Here is a 17,718-nt window from a genome sequence, read left to right on the forward strand (position 1 = left end):
GTATCAATTAGCAATATAAATGTGTACAAATAAATGTGCGCTTGTTTATAATTTTATGTAATATAGATATGGCATCGCACACACTAAAAGAACAAGTGAATGAACCATTATAATTATCGAAAAGTTTTGTTCAATATGTGTATGCATCCATTTATAATAAGAGTAATACTCAACTTGTAATCATTAATTACAAAAAAAAAAAAAAAATAGAGTAAAAATTGTTTATATATTTGTATATATATATGTATATGTATATAATCTATGACATATCATAAACACGTTCAAAAATATTTATAAGTAGAATATAAAACAAAAATTTGATAACTTGATCCACATCTAGCTAATGAAGCAATCAATTTTTCAAGATTTATTTACAAGATGACATTTATATTTCTAATTTCAAATTCATTATATTCTACACATATCATAATGGAAGCAATATATAAAAATGTGCATATGATTATCGATATATTTGAATTCCTATAAAATAAGTTCCTATATCACGTATTAATAGTACATCAATGTTAACCATTAAAACAACTTTATGTTATCGTACTAAAAACAGTACTGAAAATAACGGAATTTATTTGCTGCAAATAAATCTTGCAAAAAAAAAATAATCAGATCTGAATATTTTTTAATATATAAAAATATTTTTTAGATAATCCTGTTGGAAAAAAATAAAAACAATAAAGCAAAAAATATTTTATATGTATATACATTCGGTACAAACAAATTAATTTAATAAAAAAAATTAAATTATATTCGAAAAACAGACGGTACATGTAACTGTAAAATTGAGATTGTTTTATAATATCGCATAATGCAATGCAATATACATGCTTAACGAAATGCATATTACAGAGTTCATCATGGTAAATATCTCACTTTTGTCTTTAGCGCATTTAAGTCATCAGTTCCATATACAGAGCAATGCATCAATAGTGTCTCATACAGCATTCACAAAAATGCTTTGTGACATATGACTCACTGATTTTTTTGCAAGCACAAAGTTGAATCATACAATTGTATGTAAGCAAAAAAGTACGATCTAAATATTAAAACAAAAATTTTATCGCTGATTGTAAACGCGTGGGACACCATCTCTGCACTTGCATGTATATAATCTCTATGTAAGATCTTAATTGATACCTGATCGCGTAAACGCATCCTCAGTAGTAGCTGACAAAGAACATCGTCGATCATCAACGACATATTATCCCTTATTCACATACAGGTGAAAGTAATTCTTGAAATAGAGAACAAGTTTGATGAGGGACAGAATGCACAGTATGTATAAAAAGATCGCAAAAAGGACGAGCAATACTAATCGCGCGTTTATATTTGTCTCTGTGTCATGTGCTCCGCGCGATCGACCGCTACTGGCCACCTGCCTGTTGGCCGGAGAATGTATCTGGTAACGGTAGGTGGCCTGAAGTCAAGCTCAGGAATGCCAGCGGGACTTTTGCAATTCGATTTGGCCTTCTAGCGTTTTCGCGAGATAAATCACGAAAAGCTGACTGAGTGCGATACCTAAAGCGATACCAGCTATCGTGTAGAGATTGCGTTCCGCCCAACTACGCACGATCTCGATGCATCCACTAGTCCAGACCTTTTTACTTGCTTCCGATATTGGTAACATCTGGACCTTGTAGCCACACATTATATTTACAAGTCCACTCTGAAAATTGAAATTATTTCATTACATTGAGCATATATATGTACAAAAAAAATATTTTTTTTTTTTAGTTTTGAAAGAATCTAAAAAATTTTTTTCAATTATATATATCTATCTTTCTTATTCTGCATAACATATATCGTACATACAGATATATCGGTAGCATTTATGCAACAAGAGAAAGGGACGCCGCAACGTTCTACACTAGGGCTAGTACAATTAAAATATTCATTCTTTCCCCAATCCAAATATCCCTCTTGGCTTAAACCGCAACATTTGAACTGTAATGAAAAATTTTATAAATATTTGTATACAAAATTAAATAATTTATATAAACATAAGAGATATATTTATACATTATTTCAATAACTTATAATTTTCTACATAATTTTTACCTCTTGCTGCCCAAAATCAATGAAATTTTGTAGATCTGGATCTTCTCTATACGTTTGAATTATTTTATCTGTGAAAGATTGTTTCAAAAGAGGCTGTAATGCGGTTGGAAATACAAAACCGACGATTGCCACACCCATTTCCAGAAGAAAAAATACCAGAAGACATAATGAATACTAGAAAAGTCATTTAGTTAAACAATGAAATATATTTTATATATGGAGGAATTATTTCATGTACAAAAAACTAACAAATTTAAGAAGGCATGTGTTCTCACGAAGAGCTCCTACGCATCCTGCAAAACTAACGACAAAGACGACACCACCGGCTATCAGCATCACCAAAGAGATGTTTAAGACTACATCATAAACGTTTTCCACTCTGACAGATCCAGTTGCTTGCCATTTATCCAAAAAAGCATACAAACCTACACCGATTAACAGCCCACCAAACAGCTAAACAAAAAAACATCATGTTTGTCTATCACATTAATTGAATAATTTCTGTCTGAATAATGCCCTTCTTCATTTCTGTATTATCTTTAATAAACTAGTTTCTTCTTCTAATATAAAAGTAAATAGAGATATATTAGCTAAGATTTACTAACAATTGAAATTAATTCATATTAATGAAAGCATAAATATAGCGACTGTATATCTTTCTATTATCTCTCAGTAACAAATAGCAAATTATATTTACAGATAAGCAGCGTGATTGAAAAAATGTTCTGCAAAAATGCAAAAATACAATCTTAGGAAGAAATCGCTCACCCAGAAGACGAAATTCAACATAAAGATCATGTATTTCACGCACGAGCTGACGTATGTAAAGTTATTGCTCCGCCTGCGATTATTCATCATTGTGTCTGACAGACTCGATAGGTTTCACAACGTGATTAGTATCCTCGAAACGCATACACAATCGAGCACAACAGTCCTTGCTTCAACCTACGGCAATAAAACACAACTTGTGTCGTTGCAACATACTTCAACAGCTTTTACTCGTTCCGCCATTACGATGTTTCTCGTTGTGACGTTCCTGTATTCGCGTTTCTCGCGATCAGCTGTTCCGCGTTCCATGATGACAGTACGCAAGTAGATTTATTTAGATCTATTCGTTTTTCTTGTACTTTCTACACTCATGTTTTTTTTACTTTCTTATTCTATTGCCAAAAATGTCAATAAAAAAATTAAATTTATGAGATTATTGAAGTTGCGAGGTAATAAATTAAAAGATTTTTGAAGTTAAAATATGCTAGTTTCTATAAAATCCTTGGTAACTTACAAAGAACTTAAAAAACTCAACTTTAAGATTTGATTCTAATAGAGAAATTGGTAGCACTGTTCGGATTGCGTTCAAAAATATCACCCATAGGAAGTAGCATTTAATTAACCAATCAGGAGCAAAGATTTCTTTGTCTTGATTGGTCAATTGAAAACTACTCTATTTCATGGATAGGATTTCTGAACGTATCCCCACATGTTCGAACGCGCTAAAATCAGTTCCAGATGATAGTAGAACTAGATGGAACGAAATGTTTTCGTGTTTTTAAATAGTTGCATGGATATACAACAAATTATATTCGCAACTCTGTTAACTTATAAATAGCGCGTATTTTGCAAAATAATAGCAATTTATGCAAATTTTTAAAAGGAGATACAATGGCGTCGATGCAGGACAGTAAGTTTAGCTTGTGATGTGTTTTTGATATTCATGATTTATAGGTTAAGACAATCATCGTAAACAGGATGTTTTGATCTCAAATCAATTTTAAATGATTTTATACATCTGTTGTCACTTATAAAATATCTTATTAACTATTTTTCTACTTAAACTTTAATAAAACGAATAAATATTTGGCATAAAATAAAGTTTTGATAATATATGCATAAACAAAGAATATCATTATTCTGTGTTATTTATATTTAATTTCTTATTTAATATATATAAAGAAAACTGGATCTAATTAAATAAATTTTATTTTAGGATTAAAACTTAAGCGTGCAAACTGTGATGCATGGACCATACGAGAACAATTGTGTCTTGCATCAAGTGTACTAAAATCTGGAGATCAAAATTGGATAAGTGTGTCCAGATCGTTGAAGCCATTTATTGAAAAAGAATCACTAAGACCTCCAGATTGGTTCTCACAAAAATCATGTGCCATGCAATATGCATCTTTGCTCGAAAATGCCGATACACCAAAACGAAAGAAACGGGAAAGTGGCGAAACTACCAGTGAATCCATAGTCAGAAGATTAACACAGGAGAGAATAACTGAACTGAATCAAACTCTAGCCTGCCAGAAGGAAGAATATTTGCGGCTCAAAGCGGATATAAACTTGCTTAAATCTGGCGCTGTAAGCGATGAAAAATTAGAGAAAATGTGGCTCGAGATACAACAAGAAGAACGCGAAATGGATCAAAAGGCGCGGGCTCACATGGCATGGTTGACAAAACGTCAACAGCAACAAAAGCAAGAGATGAGTTTGTCACCCGCCGTCTCGTCTTCAATCACAGGTCAAACTCGCAAACATGCGGAGGGCACGATGGAAGTGGCGCAGACAGAACTCGCATCCGAGTCGGCGTCAGAGAACGATGACGAGAGGAAGACTAATCGAGGCGGTAGATCTCCGTTGCTGACAAGTCTGCTGAAATCTCCCAGTCCTACTACTCAAGCTATACAGACCTACCCTTCCACTCCTGTCCAAGTGACCTCACCGACTATCACAAGTTTACTCGGATCTAATTCGAAAATATTGAATGCCCAATTAACACAGAATGTGTCACCACAGTTGCAACAATTGGTCTCAACAGCAATCGCTAGTGCGAACGCAACATCACCGCCATCCGTCGGCGCACCCACGCTTTCTATGCTACTGGAAATGCCAGCTACCACACAAAGAGGACCTCTACCGAAATTGCAAACAACCAATTCTGTAGGGATTATATCTCAGATACAACAACAGCAAGCAGCCGCGGCTGTAACCGCCAGCACCGAGATGCACAAATTTGAGCAAACGATCCAACCGCAATCCCAGGTTCGCCAGATGAATATTCAGAATGAGGTAGTGAACGCGGCAACGGTAACGGTGCCAACAGCGACGACGATATCAGCAGCCGTAGTGACGACTTCGGCGCTCACTGCAGTTGTCACCGCACCGACAAATGTGCCCGTATCGGAGAATATGGTGCAAATAATTGATCACATAGACGATGTACTACGCAAGGACATAATGGCGGACGTAATGGACAAGGATGAGATAAACGAGATCATCGGTGACATCGAAGAATTGATCAAAGAAGAGATCACTGGCAGTCCGCAGACTCGGGACACGGGCGCCTCGACAATGACAACGACGACATCGACGGCAGTTATCAATAGTCTCTCAAGCATGCCCCGTCAAACAGCGGAAATTCCGATAGTAGAACCGAAAATAGAACCGAAACCAGAGCCGAGAGACGTAGACGAGACTGTATCATTGTCTGATTCTCCGCGAAGCGAAATGGCGATCGAAGAAATCGACTCCAGTACTTCGAATATCGCCGAAATCATTGGAACTGTCGCTATAGAACCACAAGAACCCAAAATTATCGTCACGGAAATAACGGAAATCATATCTAATGCACCAGAAGAAATAAAATCCGAGCCGAGTACTTGTGATGACGAAAGGATAGTTTTGACCGAGGAACTTGTTCCAGAACTAGAAACTAACGATGAAGAAAATAGCAAGGATATCCCAATGGAAGAAAAACAACTAGATATCGAAATAAAATCGATGGACACCGTGTCCTCAAACGTCGAAGTGAATGATTCTAAGCTGCTGGACGAAACAAAGGAAACAATGGAGGATACTGTAGTGGCAGCAGAGGTAGAAGAAGAGGACGGCGACAAGGAGGAGGAAACGGAAGTGATCGCGCATGATGACAAGGAGTCATTGGAGAGTGTCAAAGAGCTGAAGGAGTCTCCAGAAGATACTGAAGGTAATGATAATGCAAGATTAGATCAATTAGAAATATATTTGGCGAAAATTACAGGAGATCAGCAGGACGTACCATCCACGGAAGTGGTCAGCGTCTCTTCAGAAGTGACAAACGATTTACCTAGTACCGAAGACACGGAGAAGTCGCAGGATATCAGTCTCATTCTGGAAGATGATGAAAGCAGTCAGAGTTCGGAGAATAAGAAGAAAGCGGTGGCGGAAGAGCAGATCATCGAAAACATGGTCGAAAGCACCGAGTCTTCAGAATCATTTAAGGAGGATTCAATGGTTCTAATAAAAGAAAAAACCATAGTAGAAGAAGTAAAAAAAGAGTCCTCAGTGAAATCACAGGAAGAAGAGGCCATCGAGGAAACACTGGAGATATATACGGATGAATTTAAAAAGGAGGAAGTCAAGGATTCCTCGGAAGATACAACAAGTTCCATTTTGCAGAACGCAGAAATTAAGGAGGAAGAAATCGGTAGCGAGCCAGTTGTTCTCCCAGGAGCTGAGAATACCTCGCCTGTGGTAATAGAAGAAGTAAAGAGCATCAAGAATGAGCTAATAGAAATTGCAATAGTCGACGCAAACGTGACTAATATTGAGAATATTGAGAGCGCAGAAGTTAAACCCGAGGAATCAAAAACCGAAAGCGAAATAGATACTACTAATAGTGCATTTTGCCCGAAGAGCCCGCTTCCTCCGGAAGAAGACAAAAAGGAAATAATTGTAGAGATAAAACAAGAAAAAGAGGACACCATGAAGAACATGGAGGGCGAACAGAACATAAAGAAGGAAATAGAATCCACGGAAGAACACGCGGAATTGGACGAAGAGGAACCTTCGTTAAGTAAACTGAGTGGCGGACGAGCGATGAAAACATACTCCAAGAAGCAAAACATTACTGTGGATAGTGAACCGGAGAACGAGAGCACGGGCGAGGGCGCAGATTATCGTGCCTGGAAGAAAGCGGTTATGCTTGTCTACAATCGTTTGGCCACACACAAATACGCGTCGGTATTTCTCAGACCGATCACGGAGGACCAAGCGCCTGGATATCATTCAGTGATCTTTCGACCAATGGATCTATCAACTATCAAGAAAAACATTGACAACGGCACGATTAGATCGACCATGCACTTTCAGAGGGATGTCATGCTTATGTTTCAGAACGCCATTATGTACAACAAACATGATACGTTTATCTATAAAATGGCAGTTTCGATGCAAGAAGAGTGCTTGCAGCATATGCAGGTAAAAAATATACTGTTTCTTAATCATATATGTGATATTGTTTTTATTAACAATTATATCTAAACGGATTATTTAAAAACATATGAAGTATAGAGAATATATATGAAGTATAGAGAAGATTAGCAATAAGAAAAAAAGCTATTTCATATACACAGTACAAGCGAAAATATTTTTAAATAAAGATATAAAAAGATGAAATGCTTTGAAGTAATCTGAAATAAAACATGCATTTTAGATTGTATTATTGATGCACATCTCTTATATTTTCTTAAATAACACACGTATAATATTGAATATCATTAATTATGTGATTGTGCTTTTAGATATTAGTACAAGTAACGGGAGAAGGATCCTTTCGAAGGGAGACCAGAACTGCTGCAAGCAGTAGCAGCGAGGCAAGCGAAAGCAGCATTAAACGAAAAAGAAGTCACATCACTCCGAGTCCTCACGACACCGACAGTCCGCGTTCGAAGAAACGCAGAAAATCCGAAAACGATTAGATTACATTACAACAAGTTATATAAATGAAATATAAAAATTTGCGTTTGTATTTCAAACATATTGGAGATGAAGGAAGGTAATGTGGAAGAGAAAAAAATAAGAAATGTTTCAGGCATTGAGAAGTATATTGGTATCGCCTGTGATAATATAAGCGGTACACGAAACATGAGAGAAGTTTGTGATATAATTATTTTAAATTTATTATGAGATAGATTTAATTCTTACTTTATAATTAATTATAAAGCTACGATATTCACGTGATAACACTAACAGCTATAAAATGTTTAAATATTAGAAAATTATTTCTTTAATTTGATTTTTGTTTATTATCTCTTTATCTTTATCTTTAAATATTAAAAAGATATTAAGAAAAATGAAAAAATAAGTATTATATAAACAAATTTTTTTTGCTGTCAGAGAGATGTCTATTGTACATTTATGTTTCTTGCAAACGTGTAATAAAGAAAGATTCAGAAGAAGAGATTGATGCATTTCACGAAATTAAGAATATATTAAGTCAGTCATCCGACAAATTTACGTGATCGCGCGGTAATCTGACATAAATGCTACAAATTACGAAAAAAACACTACACATCTCTCCTTTGTATATAATTGATTAATTGTTTATTTGATTATATTATGAAAATTTACTAGTATGTTTAAATAACCGTAAAATACGATATCGCACGTTCATATAAATATAACTTATGCATGTGACTTGTATGCATATGTAACTTTAAAATATGGGTTATTATTGCGCTTGGGGAGACGCAAAGATGTGTAGTTCCGAAGAGGAAGGTTATGAATATCGTACCTCTGATAGCAGAGAAAAGAGGAGAAATCGCCTTACGGACACTTTCGGCGAAATTGTAAGCAAAGTGGCGATGAAAACAAATATATAAGCGAGGATTATTGTATGAATTGAGGATTTAAAAACTCTATCATATGTCAAACGCGAATGAGATTATTGCATGTCAAACATATTCATAAATTTTATAAAAATTGCGGAGATAATCGCAAATGACATTAAAGCAGTAGATCTGACGATCTGCTTGTTTTTCAAAAAGTCAAAATTATACCTTGATTAATCAGACCAAAATTTAATTTTTAAAATTAACAGCATTACATATCATTTGTATCTAAACTGTAAAATTATTCATTAATCGCGTATTTAAAGTCTTCCGGTGCAGTTTTACCGATATCGGACGATGCCGATCGGCAATTCTGGGCGGAAGACGAATTGAGCAACTCGGAATCGCGACAGAAATTAACCGCGAGAAAAAAGCGTCGGCATAGTGTTTCCTATAGGAATCGCACCGTGAACAGAAGCCGATCTTGCGCTCCCAATGCCTCGAATTCTAGCTCCGATTCGATCTGTACGAGAGAGCCGGAAGGTATATGTTTATTTCTTTAAAATTGTTTTATTAGAATATATTTTTCCGATCAATCATTATTTTAAGTTTTTAAAGTTGTAAAGTTACATATATATATACAGTACATATAGAGAATAATTTAATATTTTCCTCGTATTTTAATATGCAGTTTAATTGGAAACCAAACATGCTAATTTTAGAATCGATATGTAATTATCTGCAGTTTGCAAAATGCGAAAATGTTGTCGGCGACAGAAGCCGAAGACAAAAAAATTACAATCTATCAATACAGAGAAAGATTCGAGTACAAGTATCGAGAAAAGAATCTGCACAATGAACGAAGTATTCTCTCCGGATTGTCAAACTGCATCTACTTCTAATAAAAAATCAACTAATTTGCATTGTGAATATCATCGGATGAACTCGTCATACAGAAATCATCGTAAACGAGCGAACGAAATGATACGAAAAAAAATCGGATTGCAAAAGATGCGCGGCCCATCTAACAATAATAATAAGTAACGTTCCAGTGATTACACCTATAGCCAAGAAACTTTTTTACAGAAACGTAAGCCTTGAAAATAACTGAGGTTCTATGTATTATTTTACTCAATCGTCACTAATTATATATTTTAAAGAAAAATATTAGTTTATAATTTTCAGAATTATCAAAATTTTTTCCTTCAATCTACGATATTAATTCATTAATTTTTAAAAAAATATTAGTTTATAATTTTCAGAATTATCAAAATTTTTTTTCTCAATCCACGATATTAATTCATTAATTTAGTTTTCGTATATAGCAAATTGTTTTTACATATTCTTTTTTTGTGCGAAAAATGAGACCATACGAATAACCATCTCTCTCTCTCTCTCTTTCTCTCTTTCTTTCTCTTTTTTTTATCATGCTCGCCTCAATCGCTTTGGATGCGTTCCGTTTCACGCATTGAGCACATAGATCGCCTGAAAATCTCTAGTTCGTGTTACATATATTATAGATTTCCAAATGATCTATGCGCTTTATGCATGAAATGGAACGCAACCATTATCTCAATATAAGGCGGAAGTTCCGATTATTTGATCTGTCAATTGTTCGCCAATGCGCAAAAAGAGCGGCGAATGCGCGTTTGACGTATGACATTCGCGACGTTGATCCGACTAAGCCGGGGAAACCTGAGGAAACTTCTTCGATCACGATGAACTACTTCGCGAACAATAATTGGGGCAAGAATCAGTATCAGAACCTGAACGATGCCCATATACAAAGCAGTGAGTTACAATTCGTGATATGTGTCGAAAAAATACATGGAACAAAATCCGATTTTTTGCCTTGGTCTCCTTGATATACATTAAATCTCGCTTTGATCTGAAACATTTTCTCATAAATATCTTCTCTTTCTCTATTAACGTGAATCATTCTTTTCTTTGTCGCCGGTAAGGCGAACGATGCTGCTGCTATCTTTGCCGGGAAATCTCCAATCACGTGATCATATTTTGATTTGTATATTTGTATCATATGCGATTCTCAAGTTATAAATTTATTTATTGTATATCTGTTTTGTACATTACTAATATTAGTACATTTTGAAAGCATTCACACTTACATATAATTTTTTCATTCTTTATAGTCTCATATGTTTTTTTCTTGCTGATAAATGTCAATTTTTTCCTATTGCAGACTCGACAATCCGCTTCATTCTCTGTTGCACAGTATTGGGTCTATGTTCGACACTGTTGATACTTTCGTTATGGAATCCTAATGCATATATTCCAACAAGCCATACATATGTATTGCACTTGGATCAACGACAACCTCTCTTACATATAGTTTCCGACAAGTTTCTATCTTTTGGTCTCGACACATCCTTACTTCGAAGGATGGACGAATTGCCCGTCGAACAGGAGAAATTTATCAACTTGGGCCGTCATTTAAGCCCTGCTTATGTTAGAGTGGGTGGAACATCTGCAGATTGTCTGATATTTGATGAGGATCAGGTTGGTTCGCAAATATATTTCTTTTGTAATATAAAATAATCTTATTCATAATATTGAGAGAAATTTCATTTACCTATTACCTATTTTATTTAATTTCCAAATCCAGATATTAATTACTATAAATCTATTTGGACTCTCAATTTGCTACTATCTTAATGCATTTCATAATTCAGATTGTGCAAAGCTCATCTGAGAAGATTTCCAGTCCTGTGGATGGCCAAGATATCAGCAATTTTACCATCTCTGGTGCAGACTTGCTCACTGTCTACAATTTTGCAGTAAAGTCCAAGTTGCGAATGATCTTTGATCTGAATGTGTTGCTCAGAAATCCAAATGGATCTTGGAATGACACTAATGCGCAAAATATTATTACCTTTGCTAAGAATCATGCCATGGATTTAGATTGGCAATTGGGAAATGGTAAGCAAATATAACAAAGGCAAAAAGTTGATATTTGTAAAAAAAATTTGTGTAATAACGCGTAAAATTTCGGATTATTTATTCCGAACATCTTCAGAACCGAATTCCTTTAAACATGTATTCAACGTGACGATCTCAGCAAACGAGCTAGCAAAGAATTATGATCGTTTGAGACAATTGTTAGACGAGGCGGGATACGTCGATAGCATCCTTGTCGGACCGGAAGTGAATCATGTTGGAGAACAGAGTTATATGGGAGAAGAATATGCTGAGATGTTTTTAAGAAGTCAAAGCAGTACTGTGAATTATATCACTTGGCATCAGTATTATCTGAACGGGCGAGAAGCTGTAGTTAAAGATTTTGTGGATCCTCTCATATTTAATTGGTTACCGGCACAAATCAAATCCATGGAGGAATTCATCGCTGCATCAGGGAAAAATGTTTCTATGTGGCTGTGTATGTATTTTTTATTAGAATTAGGAAAGAAGTTCTCTCTTTGAATATATAATATTTTTCGACTTTCAGTTCTATTTTCAGAGAATAATTTTCCTAAATCATTTATATTTTAGTAATTATACATATATGTATATATTGTTTCTGAATATGTAACTATTTTAAGGCTGCAGAAAATGTTCCATATTTTTTTGAATCGCAATCGCATTGCGATTAGTGAGCGCGAAAAATTAAATTTAATAAAGAATATAAAAGATATATAATTGACAGCGGAAACCAGCACTGCGTATGGAGGAGGAGCACCCGAATTATCCGACAGATTCGTAGCCGGATTTATGTGGCTAGATAAATTGGGCTACAGTGCTAGCGCGGGATTGAACGTCGTTACTAGACAATCACTATTCGGCGGAGATTACGCTATGGTATCGTCGAATCTTACGCCAAATCCCGATTGGTGGGTCAGCGTCTTTTATAAGCAATTCGTATCGGAGAAAGTACTGAAATTACACATCACATCTGACAATTTCGGTTATGTGCGACTTTACGCGCATTGCACACCGAAAGAAGCTCGAATCGCCAGAGTGCCGGCTGTCACAATTTATGGAATGAATATAGATAAGATCGCGGTTCATATAAAAATTCCAGAATTGTTTGTACACTCTGGTAAAATTGTGAAGATATTCTTTTACTCTTTGACCGCCGACAATCTTCAATCAAGGTATGTAAGATGAAAAAAATTTTTTTTTAAATTAAGCACATGTTTATACATAATTCTCTGAATTTTAACTTTTTGATACGAAGAAATTGTATATATTTAATTGTATATATTAGAAATTATTATATTGTAAACTAAAATTTAAACAACATCTAATTAAAGTATTAAATGCTTTATCAAAGTGAGAAGATGAGAATCAATATAAATTTAAAAACAAGAATTATCACTTATTTTTTTTAGCAAGATAAAGTTGAATGGCGAAGTGTTGAAGCTGCAGCCGAACGGAGATTTACCGCCATTTCAATCTATAATATTAGATCCTATGCATCCTGTGATCTTACCATCGTATTCCATGGTATTTATGATAATTCACGGTATCGATATTCCAGTCTGTGAATGAATTGTCAAAGAATGTCACGAATCTCATTTTTACGCGACGTTTATATTCTGTATATATCTTTCTTATACATTATATTAAAGATTTATTATATATATATTGTAGCTTATATATTACATATTTTTACAAATTCTTATTAATAAGTAAGCTGCTTATACAAGCATGAGTACCATTTTCTGAAGGCGCTTTCTTAGCTAAAATTTTATCTGTCTATTGTATAACAGTTTTTTAGTTTATGATGTTTTACTTTGTCACTTTTCTCAAAGATAATAAATATTACAATGAGCTGTACAAATGAATAATAGTCAATAATATTGCACACATCTGCGGATACATATGGTTAAACAAAATTTTTTTTCTATTGATATATGCTTTAGCATTTTACATTTCTTATTTGTGTCTGTATTTGGTATATATGGTGTATATTGTGCTATCTTCATATATATTCAAATAATTTTACAAGTTTTTCTCTAGATATAGTATATACTAAATGCTAACAAGTATTTCATAATCATTATATCATATAAATAAACACTAGCAAATATTAAATGATATAAATATCGAAATTAAGGTAAGGATATCATACAACGGAATGATATTTATACATTGAATAAAGTTCTTCATAATAAGAGTAGCATTATCTCATTGCTTAGTATTATATCATTACTACTCTTGATAGAATCTTGTTTGTAACAATATATGACATTCAAATCGGGGAATTAAATGTTCAGAACACAATTGTAATTGCGAACAATCAATATGAGATACTATGACATGATGTTATCTATATTATAATAGATTTCGCACGAGTAATACTTACAATTGCATTACGCAGAAATGTCTCCATTATTATTATCTCTCTACTCTGCAGCAGAGATCGTGATAGCTTTTCCTTTAGGATCATCGAATCTGTCCATTGTCCGGATATCCATGATCATAGTGAGCGCCCATATCATAATTAAAGCCAGTATCGCTGTCACAAATATTCCCGTCCAAATTGGTATACTAGTGAAACCAACACAATCATACGCATCGCTGAACGTCGTAGTATTACCGACTTGGACTTGCATATCCTTGATACTTAAGCGCACGGAATCGTTAGCAAAGATGGTGTCTAATGAACAGTGATAAGAAAACGTTTTTGGGAAATTAATATCCCGTTTGGTCAATAGAATGCCGTTTTTGCCGTTTATATCATAACTGATCTTATTTAATGTATAATAGCCTATGCTTTTAATTGGGAAAGAGAAATCAAGCATCAGATTGTTAATATCATCAATGTTGGAAAATTTGATAGTTAAAATCAATGTATCATCTTTCTCATGAGTTGATGCTCCAGTTACTTTGGATGCAGGAAGTTCTAAAGTCTTTTCTGGGTTTTCAGGTGCCTGCAACGAAAAGATTTTATTTATGTAAGAATTATATTTTTAATTTGTTTTCATTGATATCAATGTTTCTCTTAATATTTTTAGTAAATTGTTTCCTTTTTATTGCTTTGAATATATAAAAATTCTAAAAAAAGGACTAAAGTTTTCTGAAATTTATTATAGAATTACTTGTATAATATTAAATTTAATAACTTTTACCGTGAAATACAGTGATTTACTGGAATAGAACAAAACTTTGTCCGTTTTTATCTTAAACTCTGTAGTATCGTTTCCAGCAGCCTCCCTTTTTATGCGTTCAGTTTGACTATAACGGCATTGTTTTCCTGTAAGCGCTATGCAATCATTTGAATCAGTGTCCTTCAAGACCATATTTAATTCATGATCATCGTTTATGTCCTCTATCGTTCTTATCTGTTTGTCGCTATAAATCTTTTCAAAGATCGTGTCCGGCTTGAGAACACGCGGGAAATAATATAATTTCGAGCCATTGGTGGCGATTGACAGTACCTATAACATTCGTACAATTTTATCTCATAATCTCTTAAAGTAAATAATATATATTACTCTTTTTTCTGGAAAAGGTTTGCAGGAAATTATAGCCAAGAGGAATACAAGTTGACAAGTAATGCAAGTTTTCTAACCTTGTTATTTTTCAGATCCTCGACGCACAATTCGTCGGCAACGACGATCGTTGGTTCTGTCACACCCGACTGTGACAGGATCTCCTCGAATTCCTCTGACGATATTTTCTGCAGTGGATTCGAGCGTGCCATTTTCAACGGCGAATTATGATCGGACGATTCGTTGTGCGGGCACCATATCACGACGGGCGTACCGGCATAAGAAAATGCGAATTGACAGGCGATGATGAACACGAGGAGTGGTGCATGAAGCAAACTCGCTTTTCTCGCACTACCTGTCATCGTAAAGTCGAATTTGGAGCGAGTCGAGTCAAATGCACAGATCGGGAGAGCACCACACCAACAAGAGCAGAAGGCACTCCGAAGCACCTGACTATCACCTCGTGATCATATGATGCGCGTCACGTGGTCGATAAGTTTCCGGATTTTGAAAGAACACGCTACATGCTTGTAAGATAAAAGAAAATTGATGAAAGATATAAGAAAAATCTCCCTCTTCTTTCATCGAAGATTTTTCTTATTCATCTTCTATATAGAATCTAATAATAATAATAATAATAATAAATACATTTAAAAAATTTTTTTGAAGGCATTATTATTAATGCCTGCTGTAATTAATGTTTAGCAATTATTTCAGGATAATCGCGTTTTGAAATTGTGAATTTTGATTTAGCGATTATTTCAGAGTAGTTATATATGTACGTCTTTTGAGAAAAATTGTATCTGTTTATATCTTCTTTGAATATAAAAAAAATTACGATATTGTTGTAAACGATCATGGCTAATGTTAAAAGCGAAAAGAGAACCGAAACTGTTATATATTCTGTAAATATCGCTAAGTATATATAGTATTTTAATTTATATATGATTCGCCATTCACATAAATTAGACACAAGATTATTAATAAATGAAAAATTGCTTAAATTTATTTAAAATACAAAATTTATTCAAGGAGTGACTTTTAATTTTGCGACTAGCTTGTTTTATACATAACATATATATTATTTATTTATTATTATATTAATTTATTCCTTCTAGCAACTCCAACCATGGAGTACAATCGGTGTTCTATCATGTATGGAACAAGCTGCTGATCTTCCAATTTCGGTCAGAATTGCAGAATTTCGCAAAACCTCAAGATCTCATCCTTGGCATCCTACATTGGGATACAAAATTCTGGAAGCGGCTCCTTTGTAAATAACTTTTTATATTTCCAAAAATTAAAAATATCTCCAATTTTTGAATTAGTAAACATTTTACACTATTTTTTTTATAAAAAACTGATTTTTAAATAATTAAATAGCATTTTTGATCATATATATTTAATTTCTTATTATTTAATGTAATTAATTTATTTAAAAATAATTCAAAATTTATGTAAATTATTAACATTAAAAATTAATAATTTAACCTTTCCTTATGATAGTTATTAAAGTGTATTATATAACAAATAGATTCCATATACATCAATACAAAGTAAATTTAATTTCAAGATATATATTATGTCATCATTTCAACAGAGAAAATTTTGACAAAAATGTTTTTCTTATTTAAAAAAAAAAAGATAATCTATTCTGCCTAGGTTTGCACAACCCATAACGAATCTGATGTTGGGTACTTGTCGCATACCATATGGAATGACGACAAAGCCTTTGAAATTTCCGAACTTAGTAACTGGTTTCGATCGTAGTCCTTCGCACGCGGCACGTGCTGCACTTAACATGCGATATACTCCATATGATTGGAAGCAAAATCAAATCAGACTCTGCAATGAAGCGGATATGAATATGTGTTATTCCGAAAAATTACGCAAGGACAGTGAATGCTTAATAAAGTAGGTGAAATCTTCATCAAAATTCGATATTTAATATAGCTATTTTTAAATAAAAAACTGTCCACAGGTTTTTTAACATTAATTTTTCTTCAAATTAATGTCTCTGTATTTTTTTAATAAAAAGTTTTGAATTGAAATTTGTCTTTAAAATTAAAATTTAATAAATTATATGTAATCGAATAGTATTTCCATACAAAAACTATACTGTGTTGCTGTCTGTTAATTATTTATCTCAGAGAAGCTGATGAAAAGAAACAAATAGAAAACGACCAAAAACTTGAAGAAGGCATTACTTGTTGGCGGAACGAAGTAGCATCGGAGTTGGAAAAATTTAAGACCGAAGACAATAAAATGCAGGAGTGCCGTCACGATCTGCAAATTGCGATTCAGAATATCGATAGACAATTACATATCGCGCAAGAATGTCTTTATCTTCGAGAATCAAGAGGAGGTACTTTTGCTTTGTATTAGAATATAATAACAGACTCTAAATTTCACTAAATGTATCAATTAAAAATAAATAATCGATATAAAAACATATATTCTCGAATAAGAATTAAGTTCCTATAGAAATTGTAACTTCTAACAGACTTACATATCAATTGATAGATACTGATTTAGTTCGTGATGAGGTTGAAACTGCTCTGCTGAAAGAAATTGAGATTGTAAGAAATTGTGAGAATCAATTAGAA

At 33.7% G+C, this 17,718-nt stretch overlaps 6 protein-coding genes across 8 annotated transcripts in view; 4 read left to right on the forward strand and 2 right to left on the reverse strand.

Moving 5' to 3' along the window:
• Positions 1-77: 77 nt before the first annotated feature.
• On the reverse strand, positions 78-3,293 carry LOC126850344 (tetraspanin-33-like). The gene is made up of 5 exons (XM_050593226.1): positions 2,842-3,293; positions 2,323-2,526; positions 2,074-2,247; positions 1,828-1,959; positions 78-1,681 (listed from the first exon to the last, which is right to left on the reverse strand). Exons 1-5 carry the CDS (start codon positions 2,929-2,931, stop codon positions 1,445-1,447), a joined length of 837 nt encoding a protein of 278 aa, XP_050449183.1. The 5' UTR covers positions 2,932-3,293; the 3' UTR covers positions 78-1,444.
• Positions 3,294-3,591: 298 nt separating this feature from the next.
• LOC126850236 (bromodomain-containing protein 8) lies at positions 3,592-8,088 on the forward strand. Of its 2 annotated transcripts, XM_050593003.1 has the most exons (4): positions 3,592-3,751; positions 4,058-6,055; positions 6,110-7,308; positions 7,632-8,085. In XM_050593003.1, exons 1-4 carry the CDS (start codon positions 3,733-3,735, stop codon positions 7,806-7,808), a joined length of 3,393 nt encoding a protein of 1,130 aa, XP_050448960.1. In that variant the 5' UTR covers positions 3,592-3,732; the 3' UTR covers positions 7,809-8,085. The 2 variants fall into 2 exon arrangements, with proteins under 2 accessions (XP_050448960.1, XP_050448958.1); XM_050593001.1 differs by having other exon boundaries at positions 4,058-7,308; positions 7,632-8,088.
• Positions 8,089-8,276: 188 nt separating this feature from the next.
• On the forward strand, positions 8,277-9,795 carry LOC126850584 (uncharacterized). The gene is made up of 3 exons (XM_050593728.1): positions 8,277-8,678; positions 8,987-9,203; positions 9,406-9,795. Exons 1-3 carry the CDS (start codon positions 8,553-8,555, stop codon positions 9,702-9,704), a joined length of 642 nt encoding a protein of 213 aa, XP_050449685.1. The 5' UTR covers positions 8,277-8,552; the 3' UTR covers positions 9,705-9,795.
• A 328-nt stretch (positions 9,796-10,123) lies between these two features.
• On the forward strand, positions 10,124-13,490 carry LOC126850268 (heparanase-like). The gene is made up of 6 exons (XM_050593093.1): positions 10,124-10,451; positions 10,861-11,177; positions 11,351-11,597; positions 11,695-12,054; positions 12,322-12,769; positions 13,007-13,490. Exons 1-6 carry the CDS (start codon positions 10,196-10,198, stop codon positions 13,164-13,166), a joined length of 1,788 nt encoding a protein of 595 aa, XP_050449050.1. The 5' UTR covers positions 10,124-10,195; the 3' UTR covers positions 13,167-13,490.
• On the reverse strand, positions 13,011-15,586 carry LOC126850320 (uncharacterized). Of its 2 annotated transcripts, XM_050593191.1 has the most exons (4): positions 15,193-15,586; positions 14,750-15,058; positions 13,984-14,551; positions 13,011-13,156 (listed from the first exon to the last, which is right to left on the reverse strand). In XM_050593191.1, the coding sequence occupies exons 1-3, from the start codon at positions 15,472-15,474 to the stop codon at positions 14,024-14,026; spliced, it is 1,119 nt and encodes a 372-aa protein (XP_050449148.1). In that variant the 5' UTR covers positions 15,475-15,586; the 3' UTR covers positions 13,011-13,156; positions 13,984-14,023. The 2 variants fall into 2 exon arrangements, with proteins under 2 accessions (XP_050449148.1, XP_050449147.1); XM_050593190.1 differs by lacking the exon at positions 13,011-13,156 and having other exon boundaries at positions 13,190-14,551.
• A 383-nt stretch (positions 15,587-15,969) lies between these two features.
• The window catches only part of LOC126850585 (tektin-3-like), a 3,689-nt gene continuing 1,940 nt past the window's right edge, over positions 15,970-17,718 (forward strand). The window contains exons 1-5 of the mRNA XM_050593729.1: positions 15,970-16,017; positions 16,231-16,385; positions 16,775-17,026; positions 17,263-17,477; positions 17,636-17,718. The exon at positions 17,636-17,718 is cut by the window's right edge and continues 27 nt beyond it. Of these exons, the coding sequence (XP_050449686.1) occupies positions 15,970-16,017; positions 16,231-16,385; positions 16,775-17,026; positions 17,263-17,477; positions 17,636-17,718 (753 nt within the window). The remainder of the gene's footprint in view (positions 16,018-16,230; positions 16,386-16,774; positions 17,027-17,262; positions 17,478-17,635) is intronic.

Source organism: Cataglyphis hispanica, chromosome 6 (genome assembly GCF_021464435.1).
Source record: "Cataglyphis hispanica isolate Lineage 1 chromosome 6, ULB_Chis1_1.0, whole genome shotgun sequence".
Lineage (NCBI taxonomy): Eukaryota > Metazoa > Arthropoda > Insecta > Hymenoptera > Formicidae > Cataglyphis > Cataglyphis hispanica.